At 40.5% G+C, this 25121-nt stretch overlaps 1 protein-coding gene across 2 annotated transcripts in view; it reads left to right on the top strand.

Annotated features, from left to right (window-relative positions):
• Positions 1-25121, top strand: part of LOC102399587 (cytosolic beta-glucosidase) — a 224554-nt gene that overhangs the window by 49173 nt on the left and 150260 nt on the right. For both annotated transcript variants that reach the window (XM_044946039.1, XM_006063273.4), the window contains exons 2-4: positions 3517-3744; positions 18197-18993; positions 20240-20363. In XM_044946039.1, the coding sequence (XP_044801974.1) occupies positions 3517-3744; positions 18197-18993; positions 20240-20363 (1149 nt within the window). The remainder of the gene's footprint in view (positions 1-3516; positions 3745-18196; positions 18994-20239; positions 20364-25121) is intronic.

Raw genomic sequence — 25121 nt, 5'->3', positions numbered from 1 at the left:
CATTGGGATGTATAAAGCTTTTTGCCTCTATATGATATGGCCCCAAAGTATGATAATCTGTAATATTCATAATTTCTTTGTATAGATCTTTAATACCCTGCCTTTATATCAACTGTCATTTTTGCTATTGTCAGAGCTCCTTCTTTTAGCCGTCTTCCTGTGTCCCCATGGTTCTCTCCTGTTAATTATAGCGCATGTTGTCTTTTTGTTGGTCTGGAGACTATGTCTCATCCTATCAGAATTGTGCACAAAATATGAGAAAGTTAATGCTAAATGTAGACCTAAAAAACTTTCCTATAATTGTTTTAGTCTATTTCAATTTCATAATATTTTTTTTAAATTTTATTTTATTTTTAAACTTTACATAACTGTATTAGTTTTGCCAAATATCAAAATGAATCCGCCACAGGTATACATCTGTTCCCCATCTTGAACCCTCCTCCCTCCTCCCTCCTCCCTCCCCATTCCATCCCTCTGGGTCGTCCCAGTGCACCAGCCCCAAGCATCCAGTATCGTGCATCGAACCTGGACTGGCAATGTTTTAGTCTATTTACTCTAGCTGTGACTTCCTTTCTTGCGTGAAAGTCATTTTGAACTATTTTAGGTATATAAAAATGGTTGTGGATAATGTAATCATCAGCCTCTTAGATATCTGTTAGCCAGCTTAAGGAGTGAAACAAGAGATGCAAAGGGCCCTCAGGCTCCTGCTTGTTTCCATTTCCCTGCCTTTTCTCCCCAAAGGCAGCCACCAGCTTGATCTGATCCTCTCCAGACAGAGTGTTATGTGTTTACCTCATATGTATATGTTCAGAAAATCCATCTTTAGTTTTATATATTTTGTATAAAATGATACAATACTGTATATAATTTTTTAAAAATTAATAACCTTTATATTTTAGAGCAATTTTAGAGTTATAGAAAAATTGAGCACAAAGTACAGAATTGTCATGTATCCCATTCCCCCAGTTTCCCCTACCTAGCATTAGTGTGGGTCGTTGGTTACAAATGGTGGGTGAATATTGACACATTATTATTCAATGAAGTTCGCAGTGTGTGGGTTTTGACAAATGTATAATGTCATGTATCCACTATTATAGTATCATACAGAATAGAGTCCACCCTTGAACAACATGGGGTTAGGGCAACAGACCCACTGCCCAGAGGAAAAGGCACGCACAATTTTAGTAGTTTTGCTGCCATAACAATCTCCTGTGCTCCATGTATTCATTCCTGTATATATATTTCAAATCTTGATTGTTTTCTTTAGTTTAACATTATAGTTTTGAGGGTGTCTTAGCCCATTTGGACTGCTCTAACAAAAGACCGTAAACCAGGGGATTTGTAAGCAACACACGTTTGTCCCTCACAGTTCTGGGTGCTGTAAGTTGGGGTTAGGGTGCCAGCACGGCCAGGTGAGGACCCTCTTCCTCATTACAGGCTTCTTGTATCCTCATGGGCAGAGGAGGTAGGGAGTGCTGTGGGGTCTCTGTTTAGAAGCAGTAATCTCATTCATGAATGCTCCATTCTCCTGACTTAATCTCCTCCCCATATCATCACACTGGGTGTTAGGATTTCCACCTCTGAATTTGGGGGGGACAGAAACAGTCAGAGATAGATGGGGAAACAGTGGAAACAGTGTCAGACTTTGTTTTTCTGGGCTCCAAAATCACTTCAGATGGTGACTGCAGCTATGAAATTAAAAGACGCTTACTCCTTGGAAGGAAAGTTATGACCAACCTAGATAGCATATTCAAAAGCAGAGACATTACTTTGCCAACAAAGGTTCATCTAGTCAAGGCTATGGTTTTTCCTGTGGTCATGTATGGATGTGAGAGTTGGACTGTGAAGAAGGCTGAGCACCGAAGAACTGATGCTTTTTTATTTTATTTTATTTTTAAACCTGAAACACTGAATTGATGCTTTTGAACTGTGGTGTTGGAGAAGACTCTTGAGAGTCCCTTGGACTGCAAGGAGATCCAACCAGTCCATTCTGAAGGAGATCAGCCCTGGGATTTCTTTGGAAGGAATGATGCTAAACCTGAAACTCCAGTACTTTGGCCACCTCATGCAAAGAGTTGACTCATTGGAAAAGACTCTGATGCTGGGAGGGATTGGGGGCAGAAGGAGAAGGGGACGACAGAGGATAAGATGGCTGGATGGCATCGCTGACTCGATGGACGTGAGTCAGTGAACTCCGGGAGTTGGTGATGGACAGGGAGGCCTGGCGTGCTGTGATTCATGGGGTTGCAAAGAGTAGGACATGACTGAGTGACTGATCTGATCTGAAGCAGTCAGAGGAGAGTAGAAGGGCTATCTATGCTCTGATTCATTCACTGTAACAACTTATTTGTGTTTCCTCTCTATGAATACACCTAAAGTTAATTATCTGTTCTGTTGGTAGGACATAGGTTGTTTCCAGGATTTTGCTGTGACAGAAAACTCTGCCTCAATAATCTCATATAATCTTTTTGTGAAAATATATGAGCACACTTTCAGGGTATGCCCTTAGAAGTAGAATTAAAGAGTCATGAGATTTTAAAAAATTAATCATTTGTACCATAAAATGGATTCTAACTACCATTTTAGAAAAAATTTCTGTGTGAACAGATATTTCAAATCTAATGTAATTGTTGCTTTCTGTCCCTCTAATGTGTGATATTCTCTCTTACCTCTGGGCTTATTCTGATCCTAGCTCCTCTTTTTTTCTATTTTCACTCACCCCTACCTCCTAGCAGTTCACTTTGGTGAGTCAACATCTCCTCTAGAATTCAGTCTAGGAGTGTCTTCTCTAAGAATTTTCTGACTCTTGCCCACACCTGGATAAACACCTCTCCCTGGCTTTCTTGCAGGAACCATTACGTTGGCTGTTTTGTGATTTCATGTAATTGACAAGGACAAGAATTGCAGCAGAATTCACCCTGGTATCCACTAAGCTTAGCTTGGAGCCTGATACAGAGCATGTGTTGAATTAAGGGAGGAGTGAATGAATAAATGTAGGATACTTTTATCGTCTCAACAATGGCAGGAACTAACACCCTTCCCACAGTAGCTGACTGGACCATCTCAGGCTCCATGGTTAGATGACAGGAAGATAGGGTTCAGGTGTCAAGGGTCAAAGATAGAGTCCAGAGACCGCTTTATGCACAGTGAGGACAAGGTGTGTCTGTCAGGACCAGGAGAAATGTTCACAAGAAGGAGATGCTTTCAACTCAGACGCTCATAAGCTGAGCCCTGCCTCTGTCTACCAGCTGGGAGATCTTCAGATAATGAACCGTGAAAGCCTGCTATGCTGCAGCATTATGCAATAATTTTTCATTTGCCACCAGTCAGCTTCAGGGATCAAGAACAGCTGAACACATAACCCACTCATGCATGTTATTTTAAAGACATATTTTAAAGTTATCAATATGGTACATTGAGTTAATGAGGGATGTTCTTTTGGTGACAAATATTTACATTCCACATATGCCTCTTGATGTCAAGAGTGTAACGGTTTCATTTTCTTCTTTTTCTCAGGAGGCTGGGATGCAGATGGAAAAGGCCCTTGTGTCTGGGACACATTCACCCATCAGGGAGGAGAGAGAGTTTTCAAGAACCAGACTGGTGATGTAGCTTGTGGCAGCTACACTCTGTGGGAGGAAGATTTGAAATGTATCAAACAGCTTGGATTGACTCATTACCGCTTCTCTCTTTCCTGGTCACGTCTGTTACCTGATGGGACGACAGGTTTCATCAACCAGAAAGGCAAGTGTTTCTTAAAAATAGAAGGTTGCAGCTTTAATTCAAGGTTATTGCTGCAGTCTGGCATAATTAATCCAGGATGCTATTCTGCAGTGTAGCTTTGAGATTGCAAGTTTTTAGAGCGATTATGGGATAAATTTTTTGAAATGGGTTTCCATTAACTTTTCCAGTATTATTCTGGTTTTCCTCAACTGGAGATCTTTGTTGGGAGGGGTGGAAATAGATGGACAGGAAGTGGGTTGGAATAAGTGTTTTATTTATGTAAAATGTTACTCGAGTATTGATCTGAAGGTGAATTTCCAAAGGTTGTGCATAATCTATTTTCAGTTGTGTTATGCTATGATAAGTCATGAAAAGCCCTGTAGAACTTGAGAAGATTCCCAGCATTTCAACTGGAGCTGAATTAGTGGAGTTAATTAGCTAGCACAGAGGTTGGCCCCAGAGGCCCTGGAATCTGTTCTTTTTGAATTAAGTGCCAGAGATTTCACTTACTATCTTTGTGAGCATCTCGTGGACCTCGCTTGGTGCCTCAGTTTCCCCATGAGGAGAAAGGGATACTGTAATAGCTCCTACTTCCAAGTGTTGTTGGAAGAGTAAATGAAACAGTCTTTTAAAGTGCTTTACACAGTAGCTGGTATAGCATGAAAGCATTCAATAAGTGTTAGTTATTATTCTTCTTATGCCTTGTAAGAAAAAGACTGTTGCCCTATTTTGGAGAAGGCAATGGCAACCCACTCCAGTACTCTTGCCTGGAAAATCCCATGGACGAGGGAGCCTGGTAGGCTTCAGTCCATGGGGTCGCGAAGAGTCAGACATGACCGAGCGACTTCCCTTTCACTTTTCACTTTCATGCACTGGAGAAGGAAATGGCAATCCACTCCAGTGTTCTTGCCTGGAGAATCCCAGTGATGTCAGAGCCTGGTAGGCTGCCGTCTATGGGGTCACACAGAGTCAGACACGACTGAAGTGACTTAGCAGCATTGCCCTATTTGAAAGCCTATTATTTATGAAGCATTTTGCATATATTTTCTCTAAACCTCACAAATCAACGAGGAAGGTATAAGTATCACATTTTACAGAGGTGCATGTTCAAACCCAGATATTTTGTAAATTTGTATTTTTGGGTGGATCTGGAATTGAAGCCTAAGGTTTGGCTAACTCCTTCCACACAATGGGAGTTGGCAAACTATGACCTGAGATCTAAATTTGCCCTGATCCCTATTTGTATAAATAAAGTTTTATTTGTAGTACAACTGTACCCCTTCATTATGTGTAGTCTGAGTTTGCTTTCCCACTACTATGGTAGCATTGAATAGTTGAGGCAAAGACTGTACAGCCTGCAAAGCCTGAAATGTTTACCTCATGGTCCTTTATAGAAAAAGTTTTGTAACCCCTGCATGACAATGTAATGACTTCTTCATAAAGAACCTTTATTGCTCCTTTGTTCTGGATAAGATTTCCCATGACTTTTAGGGTTGGGACAGGGTGAGGCAAGGGGGTGCTTAACGTGCAGGATTTGGGAGGCGTGTTCTCTCAGCATCTCACAACTGCGAGGTTGCCTCACCACACCTGCACTTCAAAGAGACAGCATTGAAACGGAGAGGTTCTCCTTGATTAAGTTATCTGCTTTCCTGTACACAACAACAACAACAAATGTAGTGAGAACAACCTGTGATAACAGCTCCTCGGTGGACTTGTGCACTTGCTTTCAGTGTGGAGGTGGGGGAAACCTCTGCACTGTGAAATGGAAGCACCGTTTATGGATGCACCACACCATGGCTTTCAAGTAGCTTCCCCCAGATAAGAAAAATACAAGTTTAGCAGGCCCATGACTTGATTCTAAAGATATTAGGCCCTGTTTTTAACTGCTCTTGGTTAAAGGTTTCCTTTCTTGGTATAAGTGGCCAGTTTTATTTTTTGACTTTGAACAGGAGGTAATTTGTGGCTCAGTTTAAAAATTAACTTATAATTTTCCACCGTCTTAATCCATCATCTGTACCCTCTCTTTTCTTTGGCACCCTCATAACCTTCAAGGATTAAAAGCTACGAGTAATCTCTGAGTCTTCTCTTTTCTTTTCTTCTTACATCTAACTAGTTGCCAAATCTGACCCATTCTTCTTATGCCTCTTTAACTTCTTCCCTCTGCCCGCTCCAGTCATCTTCTCTCTCCCTGCCCTGGTTTAGATGTTTATCATCCTCATCAAGGGCTTTTTGATATGCCCTTGATGGATATACCTACTCTCACTCTCTTTCTTTGTCCTTTAATCCTTCGTGCAAAATGCCACCACAGCAATTTTCTGAAAGCTTGGCCCCAGACATGCTGGCTTGCATCAACTCCTGCTAAAACAAAGCAACATAAAATTTTTTTAGTCATCTAAACTCCTTCATATATCATTTCAGGTTTTACTTGACTTAGTCTTGACTCACCTCTGAGGCATTTCGGGCTGAAATCCCCCCATACATGTGGTCTATGCAATTCCTCCACACAATGTCCTAAGCACATAACCCACTACTTATTAAACATGCTATGTAATTTCCACTTTTGAAGAAAAACTTTTAAGTTTTTCCTCCTGCCTGGAATGGCTTTTTAAAAAAAATTCCCAGTTATACCTGTGAAATGTTTTGTATACTTTTAAGGTCTAGCAGTGGTGGTTCAGATGATCAAGAAGCTGCCTGCAGGGAGACCTGGGTTCCATCCCTGGGTTGGGAAGATCCCTGGAGGAGAGCATGGCAACCCACTCCAATATTCTTGCCTGGAGAATCCCCATGGACAGAGGAGCCCGGTGGGCTACAGTCCATGGGGTTGCAAAGAGTCGGACACGACTAAAGGACTAAGGACAGCACACAGCGCAAGGTCTAGCACAAATGTGTTCTCTTCCCTGGAGTCCCCATTTCAGGACAAAAAATATTTTTTTCTTTAAATTCTCATAGTGGTTTGAAAAACTCTTAAAATATTTCTTACATTCTTCACTCTTGGCATTATTGAATCCCCTGCTTGATTGTGAGCACCTTGTGTTTAATTCAACCCAGCAAACATACATCAAGTGTCTACTTTGTGTCAGGGACAGTGCTCCATACTCTTAACAGAAATATGAGAGAATCCCTGAAATTGTTTACAGGGTAATGGGCAGATATGTCCACCTTGTTTACCCCTGTGACCTAGTACAGTGCCCTGCAGGGAGGAATTCAGGAAACACTTAACTGAATTAGATCAATAACCATCATAAAGGTCACTCTAAGGGTAGGTAGTTAGTTGCACAGTCGTGTCTGACTCTTTGTGATCCTATGGACTGTAGCCCACCAGGCTCCTCTGTCTTTGGAATTCTACAGGCAAGAGTACTGGAGTGGGTTGCCATTGTAGTGGTTGACTTTTATTGAGTATATAGTGTGTGCAGCTCCCTGTGCCAAGCACTGCACCTGCTTTTGCTGAGTCAATGCTGCTAACAGCCCTGTGAGTGAGGAGGGCTTTCCCTAAACAGAGGGAATCATGGTAATCTGAGCTGTAAGGCTGGGCAAAAATTTGCCAAGACAACAAATTTAGTTAGAGCTGAGTTCAACCTAGTTCTGTCTCATGTCAAAAACGTAAGGTTCCAGAGACATTTACAACATGAAACCACTTGTATGCTTTGTGCTGGGCTTCCCTGGTGGCTGAGATGGTAAAGAATCTACCTGCAATGCAGGAGACCTGGGTTCAATCCCTGGGTCGGGAAGATCCCCTGGAGAAGGGAATGGCAACCCACTCTAGTATTCTTGCTTGGAGAATCCCATGGGCAGAGGAACGTGGAAGGCTACAGTCCATGGAGTCGCAAACAGTCGGATACGACTGAGCGACTAACACACACACACACACACACACACACACATGCTTTGTGCTACAATTTCCCTGATAGTAACATGAGGTGGAGGCACTACATTACTAAAACTCATGCCACTGCTCTAGCCTATGATTCTAGGAGTTTGGAGTTTTTACTAAGTTTCCATTTGGGTGGTAAACAACAACAACAAAAAACCCACCACCTTGTAATGTAGGTCCATAATTCTTTATCTGAAATTCTAAAATCCAAAAGGTTCTGAATATTGAATTGTTTTTTACTAAGTTTAATTCTAAAACAAAGTAGGCAGCAAAAGCTGACCTGAGTTGATGGCAAAGTTTTAATGTCTTCTCAGTTCATTTTGCTTAGAATATTTATCTGTTTTACTGCAGAAATATTAAGGGATACTGACCCACCCCCACTGGGGGTGTTAAACTTAATATACAATATTTACCGTGTTTCTTTTCTAAAAATCCTCAAATTCTGAAAACATGGCTGCCAAGATTTTCAGATAAAGGATTATGGACCTGTGGCAATACCTTAACATGTCTAGTTACTTAACACCAACTCCAGATTCACAGAGGTTCATGGAGCTCACTGTAGATTAGATGTCCAAGAACAGAGCAGCAGAGAAGGTAGAGAGTGGTGGTGGAAGGGGGCTGGAGTCACTGGGGCCACCCAGACAATGTGAGGGATTCACTGGTGCAGTTCTCACTTGGGGATCACATTGTCTCAGCACTGTGCTTTTTATGTTTGGCACTAGCTTTCGTAAAGCCAAAGCTGATTAATATTACAGACTTTTCCATGAGCAAGAGGGCACTGGAGGTGCTTCCAGTAGGCAGAATTTCAATAAGTGGTTGCTCATTCTTGTGCAGTGATCTGTTGAAGCAGTTGGAACTGTTTTAACTCAGAAAGGCCATCATTTGTTTTTTCTGTTTAAACATTTTCTCAAAGAGCATGTAAAGAATTAGAGAATCCTTGTCACTGTCTTTTCCAAGAAACTCAAGTTTTTGTATTTGACTTCCTATTTTAAAGCTTGATGAGAGGACATTTGGAAATGTGTAAATAAAATCCCATGTTCCCAAACTGGAAGAATATTTTATAAAGTAGAATTATTACACGGCTTTTCTCCTTCAAATGTCAAGTTTTTGAGGCTTAACAAGAAGAGATTGAGCTGGCAACTGAAATCACATATTTCTGTATTTCTCAACTGTTCAAGTGCGTTTTCATATCTGCCACAAATGTAAGTTTCAAGTGATTAGCTAAAGACCCAATTATTGGAAATAGAAAGGGAAAAGGAAGAGGAATGGTTATGCAGAATTTCTTTCACACTTTAAGATTTAAAATATTAGCACACTTAGAGGAATGGTAGTTAAGTAAACTAAAGGAGTATTTATTAATCTACTCTATACTGGGCAGCATGGTAGACTGAATGATGCCCCCTCAAAGATGTCCATGTCTTCATTCTTAGAAACTGAATATATTATCTTACATGATAAAAGGGACTTTATAGATGTGCTTAAGTTAAGGATCTGTAGATGGGGAGATTATCCTGGTTTATCTGGATAGGTGTCATCACACAGATCCTTAACAAAGGTATGTAAGAGGATCACAGTCAGAGAGAGAAGGTATAAGAACTGAGGCAGAGGTCAGACAGAAGACAAGGAGTTTCAGTGCTGGCTCTGATGATGGAGGAAGAGGTCATGAGCCTCTAGAAGCTGGAAAAGGCAAGGAAATGGATTCTCTTTGGGAACTCCCAGAAGGAATGAAGATCTGCTGACATCTTGATTTTAGCTCAATGAGAACCATTTTGGACATCTGATGCCTAGAACTGTAAGGTAATAACTCGGTGTTGGTTTAAGCCACCAAGTTTGTAGTAATTTGTTACAGCAGCAATAGGAAACTAACACAGAGACTATGCCAACAGAAATTGGTGGTTGGGTCTAAGGAGGAGTGAACCTAGAGAATTATATGTCTGACACAGGTAGGCACTAGGTCAAAGTTCATTCTTCATTAAGACATTTACAGTTTGACTAGAAGAATTCCAGTATAGTTATTTTATGAACTGAGACATTATCTTTGAAAGTTTCAGCTGCATGCTCTTTTAAGGGAATTTTCCCATTTCTTTGTTCTATATAACCCTGCTGTGCTCTTGGCCACAGCTGACTGGATGGGGGAAAACTTATTTCCCTGTGACATATAAATTTTGTAACTTCATTAGAAAAGATAATCCTGTTCAACTGCCTCCCTGTCTCAAGGATGTTTGGAATTGAGGAGTTGAAGCCTGATTTGGTGGGTGGTTGGCACTAAGGTTGTGAGGTAGTCTTGGCAGATAGGATGCCCATTTTGAGACTGTAACAAATTGGCTACACAAAGGAAACTGGTTTTTTGAGCAGGAGAGGAATGGAGTAGATGTGTTGAGGGAAGTTAGGGTAGGAGACATCAGTCTATTTTGAGAGGTTAAGATTTTCTCAGCTCCCAGCTTTAAGTTCCTGTTGTGATTATTTCCTGTCATTTGGTATCTGATATCTCTCTGTCATTTCAAATAATGCTCACTGCATTCCCTACCAGTCAGCCTCCTGCCTCTAATGCCACCTTTACATTTGAGTTAATCTGATTGGGCTTCTTTTCCCTATTTCCAAAAGACCTTTGATTTAAACATGCTTCATATTTTCAAAGATCAAATAAGAGGGAATGGGTGTAATTAAAACAAAGGTGATGATACTAACTGTGAAAGAAGGCTATGAAAGCTTTAATACTTACAATAACCCTGCCCTAAATATCAAGATGTAGAACAGGGTCCATTTGACTTCTTAGGGTTTCAGGCTCCCTAGGTTGGTAACTGATGATCATTTAAAAATACATATTTATGCGGACTTCCCTGGCAGTCCAGTGGTTAAGACTTCTGCTTTCAATGCAGAGGGTTCAATCCCTGGTTTGGGAACTAAGAACCTACATGCCATGCGACCAAGAAATAAAAAAAATAAACAAAAATACGTATTTATGGATAGAATGAGTTACCCTGAATTGTATGAGTTTGGTAAAGCTAGAGAACTCTCTGACTATTTGTTCTCAATGCTTAAATACTCCTGCAGTGATGCTATTACTATTCCTCTTTTAGAGATGAGGAAATGTGGGTGTAGAGAGGCAGTCATGTAATTTGTCCATGATCCCTTGTCTTAATTGTCCGACTCTGGAGCTCTGGTCTTCAATGCTTCACTCCATTTCATCATGGAAAGGTTTCACTGGAGTACTGAATAAACTGAATAATCCAGAAGTAAAGTTCTGGGATGATAAATATTAAGTATGCAATGCTTTGTTGCTCTGCCATGTTGATGAGTTAGAAAAAGTTTTACTTAAATTTTTTAGATCTTCAATTCAATTGCACATCATCATGTTGTTTGAGTTACATTGATTGCCATCATTAATGATTGCATCATATTAAATGATGCTTATAAATCATTGATTCCTCCAGAAATGAGAAAACCCATGATATTATGAATCAGATCCAAAGTAGGTGATTATTAAGGCTAGGAAAACAGTATCACTCTGATTTTGGTTCGGAAACATTAGTGTAAGAAGGGGAATGTTACAGTGGGAACAGCTCAGTCTTTATAGTGAGACAGATTGGCTTTAAATGTTGGCTTTGCTATCTGAAAACATTGTCACTTGAAGTCTGGAACTCACTTTCTGAATCTCCATTTTTTCATATATTTATTGAAACTAAAAATGCCTACCTCTTGGACTTAGTGCAGGGATTAAACAAAATGTGTGACATCATGTATGTATAGTATGAATACAAAACACAAAAACTGATATTATTTTTATATTCAAAGCCAGTGGAAGGCATTGACTATGAAAACCTTAACACAGTCCAATATCAAGATGATTCCATCATACAGATCTTTGGATATTCCCTTTTACAAAGGAGAAAATATGGGCTTACAGAGGCCCAGAGATGGAATGGTGGAAAGATCTTTTACAGAGAGAGGAAAGCTTTATAAACTTTGGTGAGTGTGTTAGTATTCCATGGCTGCTACAACAAATTATTACAAGCTTACTTGCTTAAAATAACACAAATTTACTACCTTAGAATTATGTGGATTAGAAGTCTGACACAGGTCTCTCCAGAATAAATACCTCTGTGCTTACAGGCTGCATGTCTTTTACAAAGATCTAAGGGAGACTCGGTTTCTTAGTTCATTCAGGTTGTTAGCAGAATTCATTTCTTGTGGCTGTAGGACTGGAGTCTCCTTTTCTTTGATGACTGAGCTGAGGACCGTTTTCAGCCTCTATAGGCCACCTGCATTCCTCAGCTGCTGGCTCCCTTCTTCCATCTTCAAAACCAGCAATAGTTGGTTGAATCTCTCTCATGCTGCCACCTCTTGTGCCTCTTTTTTCTGTTGTTGCATCTTTTTGACCCACTCTTCTGCCATCCTCTTTTACTTCCAAGGACTCACATGGCAGAGTGGGTCCACCTGAACAATCTAGAAACATCTTCCCAACTCAGGATCCTTAATCAGAATGACATCTGCAAAGCCCCTTTGAAGTAACATAAGAAGTAAAGTGACATAGTCACATGATCTGTGGATTACAACTTGTGCATCTTCTGGGTGGTGTAACTTATTATGTCCACCCAGTGAATAATGGCATGCAAAAGGGGCTTCCAAGTATGGAGTTGCTATGCATGACCCACGTGATGTTCAGGTTTGCAAAATAAGTGAGCTGTTGTTAAAAATTACCCATTCTTACAGACAGACAGATAACCCATGACCTGGCATAATTTGGCTTCTGCTTACCTCTCACTATTCTTATTCCCCTTCTGCTGAGCTGTAAATTCTCCTTATTGTGAGCTTTCAGTTACCAGAAAAAGCCATATTATTCTAAGAGAATTAATTTACAAATAATGGCCATGCCATATATGATGGTAAAACTCTGACCCTCATAAAAAGTCCAGGCAGCCAAACCACAATTTCTATATCAGTTGACCCAGAAAAGTCAGAATATGGTCAACAACTGCCCCTTCTTTGTTTTTGCTCCTCTGTCCTCTTTGAACTTAGGACCAATCAGAAAAAGGCAAATTTGCTCCCAACCCAATTACCCAAGATGCCCTGGTTCCAGTTAGCCCACCTCCAGCCTCCCTGTGCCAACAGCTTTCAGTCACAAGGTACCTGGATCCTCCCCTCATTGTTTTTATTGTGAAACTTTCCTGCCTCCCTGATAGCCTTTGAGTATCTGCCAAATGCTAGTGATAATGGCTGGCTCCTTGTTGCAAACTTGGAATAAGCAGACTGTTCACATTTAGGAGGTCTTTGTTGATTTCCATTCTTCTTTTGGCCTTTTGCACATTTGTTTCCCTTTTTTCTCTTCCTGGATTTCTCCTCCTTGCCTTATGTGGGTCATTTGTATCCACCTTTTAAGGATCAGTTTAGATGTCACTCATGACAACAATAACAATAATAATCATTATTAGAGTCATAGTTAACTGTGCCAAGAACTGTTCCAAGCATGTTCAGTTTATCAACTCATTAAACTCTCAGAGCAATTATTGAAATAGATTTCTATTATTGCCTACATTTTACAGACAAGAAAAGATAACTCAGAGAGATCAAGTAACTCTCCTGAGGTCACTGAACTAGTAGGTGAAGGTTTGGGGATAGAACTTAGGTAGCCTGTCACCATAGCTCACTTTTGAAACCATGCTGCTACTCTGCTTTCAGAGTAGATTTTCATATGCCCTCAGTTTGGGATGGGGACTTACCTTTAATAATAGTACTGTATGATAGTTATTTATGAATTTATTTGTAGTCCCTACTAACATTTAAGGGGCTTTCCTGATAGTTCAGTGAGTAAAGAATCTGCCTGCAATGCAGGAGGCACATGAGATGCAGGTTTTATCCCTGGGTTGGGAAGATCCCTGGAGAAGCAAATGGCAACCCACTCCAGTATTCTTGCCTGGGAAATCCCACGGAGAGAGGAGCCTTGGCAGGCTACAGTCCAAAGAGTCGTAAAGGGTCGGGCACTACTGAGCAACTAAACATGCCTGGTTACTACTACAATTAAAGTTTTCTTAGTACAAGGAGAGTGTTTATAATGTTTGTAATCAAGCATATAGTAGTGTCTCTCTAAATGCGTATTTGAGGAATGAACAAATTAATGATTGAATAAATGAAATGTACACAAAAGTCTCAATTATTATTTAAAATTGGAAGATAATAACTTTAAGAAGAGATAAAGGGACCCTGCTTCTATGCAAACTTTGAATGCAACACAAATTCTGCATATGAATTTACAATTATTATTCAGAAAATCATCTCTCAAAACAGGAATGCTTCTCTCCTCTTTGCTTAGTTTCTTTCCAAACTCTTATTTTTTTTAATTGAATTTTTTTTTATTGTTTTAAGTATTTACTGGAGTGTAAGTGTGAAAGCATTAGTTGCTCAGTCATGTGTGACTCTTTGTGACCCCATGGACTGTAGCCCAACAGGCTCCTCTGTCCATTGGTATTCTCCAGGCAAGTATACGGGAGTAAGTAGCCTTTTCCAGGGGATCTTCGCAACCCAGTCATTGAACCTGGATCTCCTGCGTTGCAGGCACAGCCATCAGGAATTAGTTGCTTTGCGATGTTTTCTTAGTTTCTACTGTACAGGAAAGTGAATCAGCTATACATATACATATATCTCTTCTTTTTCCCTCCATACTCTTACACATATAATCATGTGCTGTGCTGTGCTTAGTCACTCAATCATGTCTGACTCTTTGTGACCCCATGGACTATAGCCCACCAGTCTCCTCTGTTCATGAAATTCTCCAGGCAAGAATACCGGAGTGGGTTGCCATTCTCTTCTCCAGGGCATCTTTCCAACCCAAGGATCGAACCTGGGTGTCCTGCATTGCAGCCAGATTCCTTACCATCTGAGCCAACAGGGAAGCCCAGGTATTCCTATGGATTATGTCAGAACTTTAGAGCAAACTCTCCAATGGAAAGTTCTTTAATGTGTCAAACCCTTAGCTTTCTGTCTTTGTAACTCATACCCTGGGACTGATGCTGAGCCCTTGTCCATGCTCAATGAGTCTCTTTTCTTAGACTTGTAAGACTGACCTGTTTGGAGAAGCACCAAGGCAGTCATTGCATTCATCTTCTTTACTTTATGTTGAATATTGTTGAAATCTATTCATTCACTCAAGAGCTATTTATTGAGTCTCTACTAGGTTTCTGCTATTGTCCCAGGATTTGGGGGATCCAGAGGTAAATTAGACAAGGCTCATGACCTAACCGAAGCAGAAGATATTAAGAAGAGGTGGCAAGAATACACAGAAGAACTATACACAGAAGAACTATACAAAAAAGATTTTAATGACCCAGATAATGATAGTTCATACGATCACACGACAGTGTGATCACTAGAGCCAGACATCTTGGAGTGCAGTCAAGTGGGCCTTAGGAAGCATCCCTACCAACAAAGCTAGTGGAGGTGATGGAATTTCAGCTGAGCTATTTCAAATCCTAAAAGATGATGCTGTGAAAGTGCTGCACTCAATAGGCCAGCAAATTTGGAAAACACAGCAGTGGCCACAGGACTGGAAAAGGTCAGTTTTCATTCCAGCCCCAAAGAAAGGCAGTGCCAAAGAATGTTCAAACTATCACACAATTGCACTCATTTCACATGGTAGCAAAGTAATGATCAAAACTTTCCAAGCCAAGCTTCAATAGTATGTGAACTGAGAACTTCCAGATGTTCAAGCTGGATTGAGAAAAGGCAGAGAAACCAGAGATCAAATTGCCAACATCTGTTGGATCACTGAAAAAGCAAGAGAGTTCCAGAAAAACATCTACTTTTGCTTCATTGACTGTGCTAAAGCCTTTGATTGTGTGGATCACAACAAACTGGAAAATTCTTCAAGTGATGGGAATGCCAGACCACCTATCTGTTTCCTGAGAAACCTGTATGCAGATCAAGAAACAACAGTTAGAACAGGACATGAAACAATGGACTGGTTCAAAATTGGGAAAGGCGTACGTCAAGGCTTTTTATTGTAACCCTGGTTATTTAACTTTAATGTAGAGTGTCATGTGAAATGCTGGGCTAGGTGAGGCACAAGCTGGAATCAAGATTGCTGGGAGAAGTATCAATAACCTTAGATATGCAGATGACCCCGCTCTTATGGCAGAAAGCTAAGAGGAACTAAAGAGCCTCTTGATGAAGGTGAAAGAGAAGAGGAGAAAGCTAGCTTAAAACTCAACATTCAAAAACTGAAGATCACAGCATCTGGTCCTATCTCTTCATGGCAAATAGATGGGGAAACAATGGAAACAGTGATTTTTTTGGGCTCCCAAATAACTGCAGATGGTGACTGCATTCATTAAATTAAAAGATGCTTCTTGGAAGAAAAGCTATGACCAACCTAGACAGCGTATTAAAAAGCAGAGACATCACTTTGTGACTAAGGCTCATCTAGTCAAAGCTATGGCTTTTCTAGTAGTCATGTATGGATGTGAGAGTTGGACCATAAAGAAGGTTGAGCACCACTGAGGAATTGATGTTTTCAAACAGTGGTGTTGGAGAAGACTCTTGAGAGTCCCTTGTACTGCAAGGGGATCAAACCAGTCAATCCTAAAGGAAATCAATCCTGAATATTCATTTTAAAGAGTGAGGCTGAAGCTGAAGCCCTAATATTTTGGCCACCTGATGCAAAGAGTTGACTCACTGGAATAGACTCTGCTGCTGGGAAAGATTGAAGGCAGAAGTAGAAGGGTATGACAGAGGATGAGATAGTTGGATGGCATCACAGACTTGATGGACAAGAGTTTGAGCAAGCTTCAAGAGATGGTGAAGGATATGGAAGCCTGGTGTGCTGCAGTCCATGTGGTGGCAAAAAGTTGGACATGACTGAGCGACTGAACAACAACAATAACAATTCTAGTGGAATTGAGCGAAAAGTCAAACATGCAAACAAGCAAAGAATAATTTCTTTTAAAAATATGAATATGTAAATTTAAAATTTTAATTGAAGTATAGTTGATTTACAATGCAATGTTAGTTTCAGATGTATGGCAAAGTGATTCAGTTACATATACATATATGTGTTATATATGTATATAAGAATATATATATGTGTTTTATTTATATATATATCAGATCAGATCAGATCAGTCACTCAGTCGTATCCGACTCTTTGTGACCCCATGAATCACAGCACGCCAGGCCTCCCTGTCCATCACTATCTCCCGGAGTTCACTCAGACTCACGTCCATCGAGTCAGTGATGCCATCCAGCCATCTCATCCTCTGTCGTCCCCTTCTCCTCCTGCCCCCAATCCCTCCCAGCATCAGAGTCTTTTCCAAATAGTCAACTCTTCGCATGAGGTGGCCAAAGTACTGGAGTTTCAGCTTTAGCATCATTCCTTCCAGAGAAATCCCAGGGCTGATCTCCTTCAGAATGGACTGGTTGGATCTCCTTGCAGTCCAAGGGACTCTCAAGAGTCTTCTCCAACACCACAGGTCAAAAGCATCAATTCTTCGGCGCTCAGCCTTCTTCACAATCCAACTCTCACATCCATACCTGACCACAGGAAAAACCATAGCCTTGACTAGACGGACCTTTGTTGGCAAAGTAATGTCTCTGCTTTTCAATATGCTATCTAGGTTAGTCATAACTTTCCTTCCAATGAGTAAGCGTCTTTTAATTTCATGGCTGCAGTCACCATCTGCAGTGATTTTGGAGCCCCCAAAAATAAAGTCTGACACTGTTTCCACTGTTTCCGCATCTGTTTCCCATGAAATGGTGGGACCAGATGCCATGATCTTCATTTTCTGAATGTTGAGCTTTAAGCCAACTTTTTCACTCTCCACTTTCACTTTCATCAAGAGCCTTTTTAGTTCCTCTTCACTTTCTGCCATAAGGGTGGTGTCATCTGCATATCTGAGGTTATTGATATTTCTCCCAGCAATCTTGATTCCAGCTTGTGTTTCTTCCAGTCCAGCATTTCTCATGATGTACTCTGCATAGAAGTTAAATAAACAGGGTGACAATATACAGCCTTGACGAACTCCTTTTCCTATTTGGAACCAGTCTGTTGTTCCATGTCCGGTTTTAACTGTTGCTTCCTGACCTGCATACAAATTTCTCAAGAGGCAGGTCAGGTGGTCTGGTATTCCCATCTCTTTCAGTATTCTCTCCTGGAGAATCCCAGGGATGGAGGAGCCTGGTGGGCTGCCATCTATGGGGTCACACAGAGTCAGACATGACTGACACGCCTTAGCAGCAGCAGCAGCTGTATGTATATGTTAATCCCAAACTCCAAATTTATCCCCCCACCCAATAAATTAAATAATTTCAGTAAGTGTCCCATTGGCACAAAGTTATGTGGTAGCAACCTGTCCAAATGAATCCCTTTCAGAATGTAACAGCGTCCATAATTGTGTCACCCCATCACATTCTCTTGTCTCTGACGAGCCAGTCTTCTTTGGACTTCATGTTTTCTTCCAACCTTTAATTGATTATAGGTAGGAAGTTATGAACTTTATTTTGGATTAAAGTTTTTTAGGAAATTGTTATTCCTGATCCTCTCCCAATCCTTATTTATTGTCAGCATAATGAAGATGACTTTTCTTCTCATATTTTCTTTTATTTTTCTCCTAGGAATAGACTATTATAACAAGATCATTGACGATTTGTTAGCAAATGGGGTCACACCCATCGTGACCCTCTACCACTTTGACTTGCCTCAGGCCTTGGAAGACCAAGAAGGTTGGCTCTCAGAGGCAATCATCGAATCCTTCGACAAATATGCCCGGTTTTGCTTCAGTACGTTCGGGGATCGAGTCAAGCAGTGGATCACCATAAATGAGCCTAATATTTTTGCTGTGATGGCATATGAGTTTGGTGTATTTCCTCCTGGTGTGCCTCACGTTGGAACTAAGGTTTATCAGGCAGCTCATAATTTGATTAAAGCTCATGCCAGATCCTGGCACAGCTATGATTCCTTATTCCGAAAAGAGCAGAAGGGCATGGTATCTCTATCAATTTTTGCTGGCTGGGCAGAACCAGCAGAACCCTACTCAGTGTCTGACCAGGAAGCAGTTAAAAGAGCCATGGCATTCCAACTGGACTTCTTTGCTAAACCCATATTTATTGATGGCGATTATCCTGAAGTTGTCAAGTCTCAGGTTGCCCTCATGAGTAAAAAGCAGGGCTACTCATCATCACGGCTTCCGGAATTTACAGAAGAAGAGAAGAGGATGATCAAAGGCACTGCTGATTTCTTTGCTGTGCAGTATTACACAACTCGCTTAGTCAAGAACCAGGAGAACAGGAAAGGAGAACTGGGTTTACTCCAGGATGTGGAGGTTGAAGTTTTTCCAGACCCATCTTGGATAAGTTTGAATTGGGTCTGTGTGGTGCCATGGGGAATACGTAAGCTACTGAAATACATTAAGGTAAATGCACTATTTGTTTGCATCCCTGTGTACCCAAACGTGGGAAGATGGGAAGATGGGCCTATGTCTACGTGTATAAAGACCTGAACAATGAATGCTTTAGGCAATAGCATATACATTTGTTGGCCTGGGAAGAGGTGATTAGGATTTAAGTCAATGAAGGATAATTAGCTGATAGTAGTGTTAGTTGCTCAGTTGCCAACTCTGTGACCCCATGGACTGTATGTAGCCTGCAGGGCTTCTCTGTCCATAGAATTCTCCAGGCAAGAATACTGGAGTGGGGTTGCCATTCCCTTCTCCAGGGATTCTTCCTGACCCAGGGATCAAATCTGGGTCTCCTGCATTACAGGCAGATTCTTTACGGTCTGAGCCACCAGGGATAAAGGGCTTCAAAGCCATGATTAGACTTAGGATTTGCTGTTAAATTCAGTTGTAGCTACAGTAGTACCTTGGACATATTTTTCAGGCTGGGGTCACAATTGAGTTACTAAAAGGCATAATAGGGATTTGAAATAGCTGAATTCTTTCTGGGTCTCTGTTATACTGAATGGCATCTAGGTAGCTGAAATGAAAATTTTAAGTTATCAGTTTTTTAGGATTCCCACTGTTGGGCAGAGAGGGGGAGAAGGCAATGGCACCTCACTCCAGTACTCTTGCCTGGAATATCCCATGGATGGAGGAGCCTGGTGGGCTGCGGTCCATGGGGTCACTAGGAGTCGGACACGACTAAACGACTTCACTTTCACTTTTCACTTTCATGCATTGGAGAAGGAAATGGCAACCCACTCCAGTGTTCTTGCCTGGAGAATCCCAGGGACAGGGGAGCCTGGTGGGCTGCCATCTATGGGGTCGCACAGAGTTGGACATGACTGAAGCGGCTTAGCAGCAGCAGCAGCTGCAGCTATCAGGGGGATAGAGAATATAGCTACTGGGGAGAGGGGGACCAAGGGGTTAAGGAGCAATAACAATCAGCAGATGCTGATGGAAGAAAGATATTTCTGTCTTCTCATTATAATAAGAGTCATTTGACTGTCTTCATGGATATTTGCACAGTTTTTCTTTTCCATTGTTAGTTATAAAAGGTCAGTGTGTGGAAAATTAAGTTAATAGGGTCAGTGCAATTTGATGAAAACTAGTTTTGGGGTTGTAGCTTAGAGAAGATAGAGGGTAATGCACCTGATTTTATGAGTTTTTTTTTTTTTTTTTTACATCTGTTTGGAATAAAACTTCTGCTTTCTCATTCCAGGATACATATAATAACCCTGTAATTTACATCACCGAGAATGGGTTTCCCCAGGGTGACCCCACATCTTTTGATGACACTCAGCGCTGGGAGTATTTCAGACAGACATTTCAGGAACTGTTCAAAGGTACCATTTGAAATGATGAAAGATCAATTGTGCAAACTTGATATGATTTTCCCATGTGCCTATTTGCATTCAGCAAAGACCAATGATTTTGAAAGCTGAAATTCATGTAAATCAGTGTAAAGCTATGTAATTAACAGAGGGGGGAGAAAAAAGTATTTAGGAAAGAGGAAGGTTAGAATTTTGGCCTAGCTTCAACCTGCTGAAATTTAATCAAGTAAAAAGCGACAGTGTTCAGCATTTTGTGACTCCTGGGTGAAGGTGACATGAATAGAAGGAGTGGTGGCTATTGGGAGAGAGCATTAGTTATTACACATAGATCAGCACTGACCAGCTAGAGCATGCTTATTTGCATATTTTAATATCCTAACTATCAATAAACGAATTGGCAGAATTCTTAAAGGACCAAAATCAAGCATTTGTGTAATAAACTTTCAAGTGGTATGTGTCTTCAATCAATGCATGTTTCATTTAAAGTGTAACCAAACAGCAGCCATTCTTTTTGCCATATAGAATCTGTGAATTTTATTTCAAGACAATATTGTTATTCTGGCAACTCCTTTTACCCAAAGGAATTCTTTTCATATTTGAAAACAAATGTGAAGGAATAATCTTTGGCTGGTAACACATATTTCTGCCTCAGTTAATTTCTCCCTTTTAGCTACCACTTGGAACACTGTTGCTTCATAAATTTAATTTCTCCTCCCTATAAAGAAATCATATCATAGCAACAAAATTCAATGAAAATGAGACTTTCAATTTCCTGTTTTTTAAAACCATGATAGGCAGTTATTTCTCCTCATTCTGTTTGAGAGGTCCTGGAATTATTCTTTCCAAACTAAATCAGTAATATACTGGAATCAGTGAGAAGGAATTCTGGAAAGTGACACAAAGTGGTTTCTTTCCCAAACCTCAAATATATTGACTCAATTCCTCACCCAGCCCTGGGGTTTATTGACAGAGGGCAATTGGATTTTTTCAATTTTACACAAGCAAAATCATCCTTTTGTGTTACACAGAAAAAAGATTCATCCTCTGTGTGGGAATTCACCTTCTGATAAGAAAAGGAAATCTCTAGTTTTCTGAGATTCTTCCCCATTTCTCCCTGTAAATGACCCTGCTGCTGCTATTTAATCATTAAGTCATGTCTGACTCTTTGCGACCCCATGGACTATAGTGCGCCAAACTCTTCTGTTCATGGAGTTTCCCAGGCAAGAATACTGGAGTGGGTTATAAATGACCCTGCTCATAGTTAATACACCAACATTCCCAACTTCACCTCAAGAGACAAGTAGGCTAGTTATCATCATCAGATTTATGGATGCCCTAGGGACCCCAAAGGACTTGTTCAAAACTGTTCTGTGTATTTTAGGGAAAAAAGGGAAAAAGTAGACATTGTCTTCATTCCCATCTTGGTGCTCTGTTTAGCGCTAACGTATAAGGACATTTCTTTGTTATCAGAAGTCATTTTTAGTACTTTGTACAGTGCCTTAGATCTTTAACACTAAAAATTCACCAGTGGACCCTCAAACTAAGATAAAGATAGAAAAGTAACTGAAGGCAAGAGAAGAAAATGTGAGAAGATTTGGGTTGGTGAGGGACAGGAGAGAAGATAAGGTTAGGAACAAAATCCTGCTTTTGAAATTATTGAATTCCTGTTGTACTGTTGAATTAATGTAAAAAGTATGAACTTAAACTATTAATTATTCACAGCATCTACATTCTCTTCTGATTCTTAATATTATGACTTCTATTCTTTGTAATTAACAAATAATATTGTATTTTTTTAAAATATAGTTTTTCAAAATGTGTAGAAATCTACACATTGACCAGAAACACTATATTAAGTGTATCTATTCTGGACTGGATATAGTGATAGCTATTTTTCATATGTTGTTGTAGTGAATACCAGTTCTCTCTTCTGCAGTGAAACTCTTTTCTAATAACTAGTCCCTTTTCTTTCTAGGAAATACCCACCTTGCCCCTATTCTTAGACTTATCATAGAGATAGTTATGTAAGCAGAATAAACAACTGCTGTTTGTCAACAGATAATTGATTGATCTAGATGTAGGCACATGACGGTGAGGTGGATCAATCCCAATTCTTCCCTGAGATTTAGAATTTGGGCCAATCAGTTTGCTTGTCTCATAGCATGGATTGGCAAGGTGATGTAACTTTGTGGGCCATTGGTGGCTATGCCTTTCCATGTAAAGCTTAGGGGTAGTGAGAAGATGGGTGGGGAACAGCTACCAGTGCCCCCAGGGAAATGGAGACAAGAAACCAGGGAGAGATCAGGGGGACAGTTGTGCTTCTAATTCCAGTTTGTCTCAGACTCAGCTGCAAATATGTTTTTGAGAGACATTACATTTACTTTTGAGAGACATTACCAGAACCAATTCTGGTTCACCTGATTCTGATTGGATTTCTATCACTTGGAACAAAAAGAGTCTTAATTGATGCCATCACATTATTTTATTTTCAAGACAGTGAGATGAGGTCATTGCTGCTATCTTACAGATGAGAAAACTGAGTTTCAAAGAGGCTAAGTCATTTGCTCGAGATCACAAAGTTACTAAGTAATATTTGCTAGAACAAGGCAGAATGTGTATAGTATTATTACTACCACTATTTTGGTGTTTGATAGGATCCCTGAGTCCAGGGCTTTCTGACTCAGAGTACTTGCTTGTCCCACCACACTTCTAGAAACTTTGCCTCACGTTTGGGTGCCCTGGGCTTGCGTAAATTCTTTGAAAGCGTTTCATGCTGCCTCTGCGGGAGCCAGCAGGTCCTATGACCTTGGACAAAGCTCAGATGCCCCATATCCTGCCTCTCAGCAGAGGAAGGGAGCTGAAGTAACTGATCAATTTGCTGAGACTCCTCCAAGGTAATGCCGATGATCTTGACTGGCGAGCACTTGACTGGGAAGAACCACCCTGTGAGCGATTAAAAGCAATAACAAGCCCAGGAAGGTATTTGTGGGAAGCACGGCAGGAGAGAGGCCACCAGAACCCAGGGAGTCAGATGGATGATGGCTTTGTGATTCTTGGGAACAAAGCCTTCCCTCCCACATCGTGCATATGGACAGGCACATAATGACACTATAGTTGGATCAATGACGTCTGCCTGAAGGTCTTACTAATCTCGTCAGGTAAAATCCCACAGCAATTAATTGAGCTGTAAAAAGAAAGCTAATGTTTCTATTTCCTTATGAGAAAAGGTGGAAAAAAAAAAAAAAAAGAGGAAAATGTCATTTCAGGAAAAAAAAGGGAGAAATCAGTGAATGCCTTTTTAATCACTGCATTATTTAAATGCCTTTAAACAGGTTTTGTTTTAATTAATGCAGATATGGATAAGAGAAAAGCAACACAGTGGAGATACAAAAACTTGAAATGATATATAACTGGGCTTGTATTCCAGGTCCAGTTATTCAGCTAGGGGCACATGACCCAACCTCCCAAACTCTCAGTTTGTTCATCTATAAAAACGGGGTAATACTTTCCCTGGCAGAGTTGTAAAAATTTCATTTAATAAGCTATTGTGCTAAACACCCTAAGCAATTGCCTGGCACATAGTAAGCCCTCAACCAATGGTAATAACTGTTATCATTGCCAAATGTGCACTTTTAAGTATATATCTATCACCCCAGGTTATTTTCCTTGTTATTTAAAAAATAGAATCTCAGGACATTAAAAAAAATTTCTATCCGCCTTCATGTCTCTAAGTTATGACAGAACATCCCCTGCCATGTCTGCAATTTTTCCATCATTTTTTCTGGGAAACTTCCTAATGAATGCTGGTAGCATTGGCCCTCTGGCTATTTACGATTGAATCCTATGGAGGACCTAGCAGCCAGGACCTCCCTCCATTCATTACTTCCTTTGGAGAGGTTGCCACATTAAGTGAAATATCAAATAATTGGCAGCAGAAACAACTATCAAACAACTGGGTAGCTGGAATTGTTCTGTCACAGGGATTTTTGTAAAAACTCAAGAAGCAGTGATCTTCAAAGCATTAGGCTTTTCTCACATGATTTGAATCTTTATTATATTCATAAAATTTACACCAATCTTGGCTGCTCTGGTGCCAGCAGGCAAGTGTAAGTCTATATATTGTTATTGTTCAGTTACTCAGTTGTGTCTGACCCTTTGTGACCCCATGGACTGTAGCACGCCAGTCTTCCGTGTCCTTCACTATCTCCCAGAGTTGCTCAAACTCATGTCCATTGAGTCAGTGATGCCATCCAACCATCTCATCCTCTGTCGTACCCTTCTCCTCCTGCCTTCAATCTTTCTCAGCATCAGGGTCTTTTCCAATGAGTTGGCTCTTCGCATCAGGTGGCCAAAGTATTAGAGCTTCAGCATAAGCACCAATCCTTCCAATGAATATCCAGGGTTAATTTTCTTTAGGATTGACTAGTTTGATCTCTTTGCTCCTTGCTCTGGAGAGTCCGTCTCCAACAGACTCTCAAGAGTCTTCTCCAACACCATAGTTTGAGAGCATCAATTCTTTGGTGGCACTCAGCCTTCTTTATGGTCCAACTGTCCCATTCATACATGACTACTGGAAAAATCATAGCTTTGACTATATGGACCTTTATTGGCAAAGTGATGTCTTTGCTTTTTAATACATTGTCTAGGTTGGTCATAGCTTTTCTTCTAAGGAGCAAGTGTCTTTTAATTTCTTATATATAAAGTCTATATATAAGCACACATAAATGAAAGTGAAAGCCACTCAGTTCTGTCCGACTCTTTGAGACCCCA

The sequence above is a fragment of the Bubalus bubalis genome, chromosome 7 (genome assembly GCF_019923935.1).
Source record: "Bubalus bubalis isolate 160015118507 breed Murrah chromosome 7, NDDB_SH_1, whole genome shotgun sequence".
NCBI lineage: Eukaryota > Metazoa > Chordata > Mammalia > Artiodactyla > Bovidae > Bubalus > Bubalus bubalis.
The sequence above is the reverse complement of the archived record's forward strand: the minus strand, read 5'-3'. Positions and strand labels throughout refer to the sequence as shown.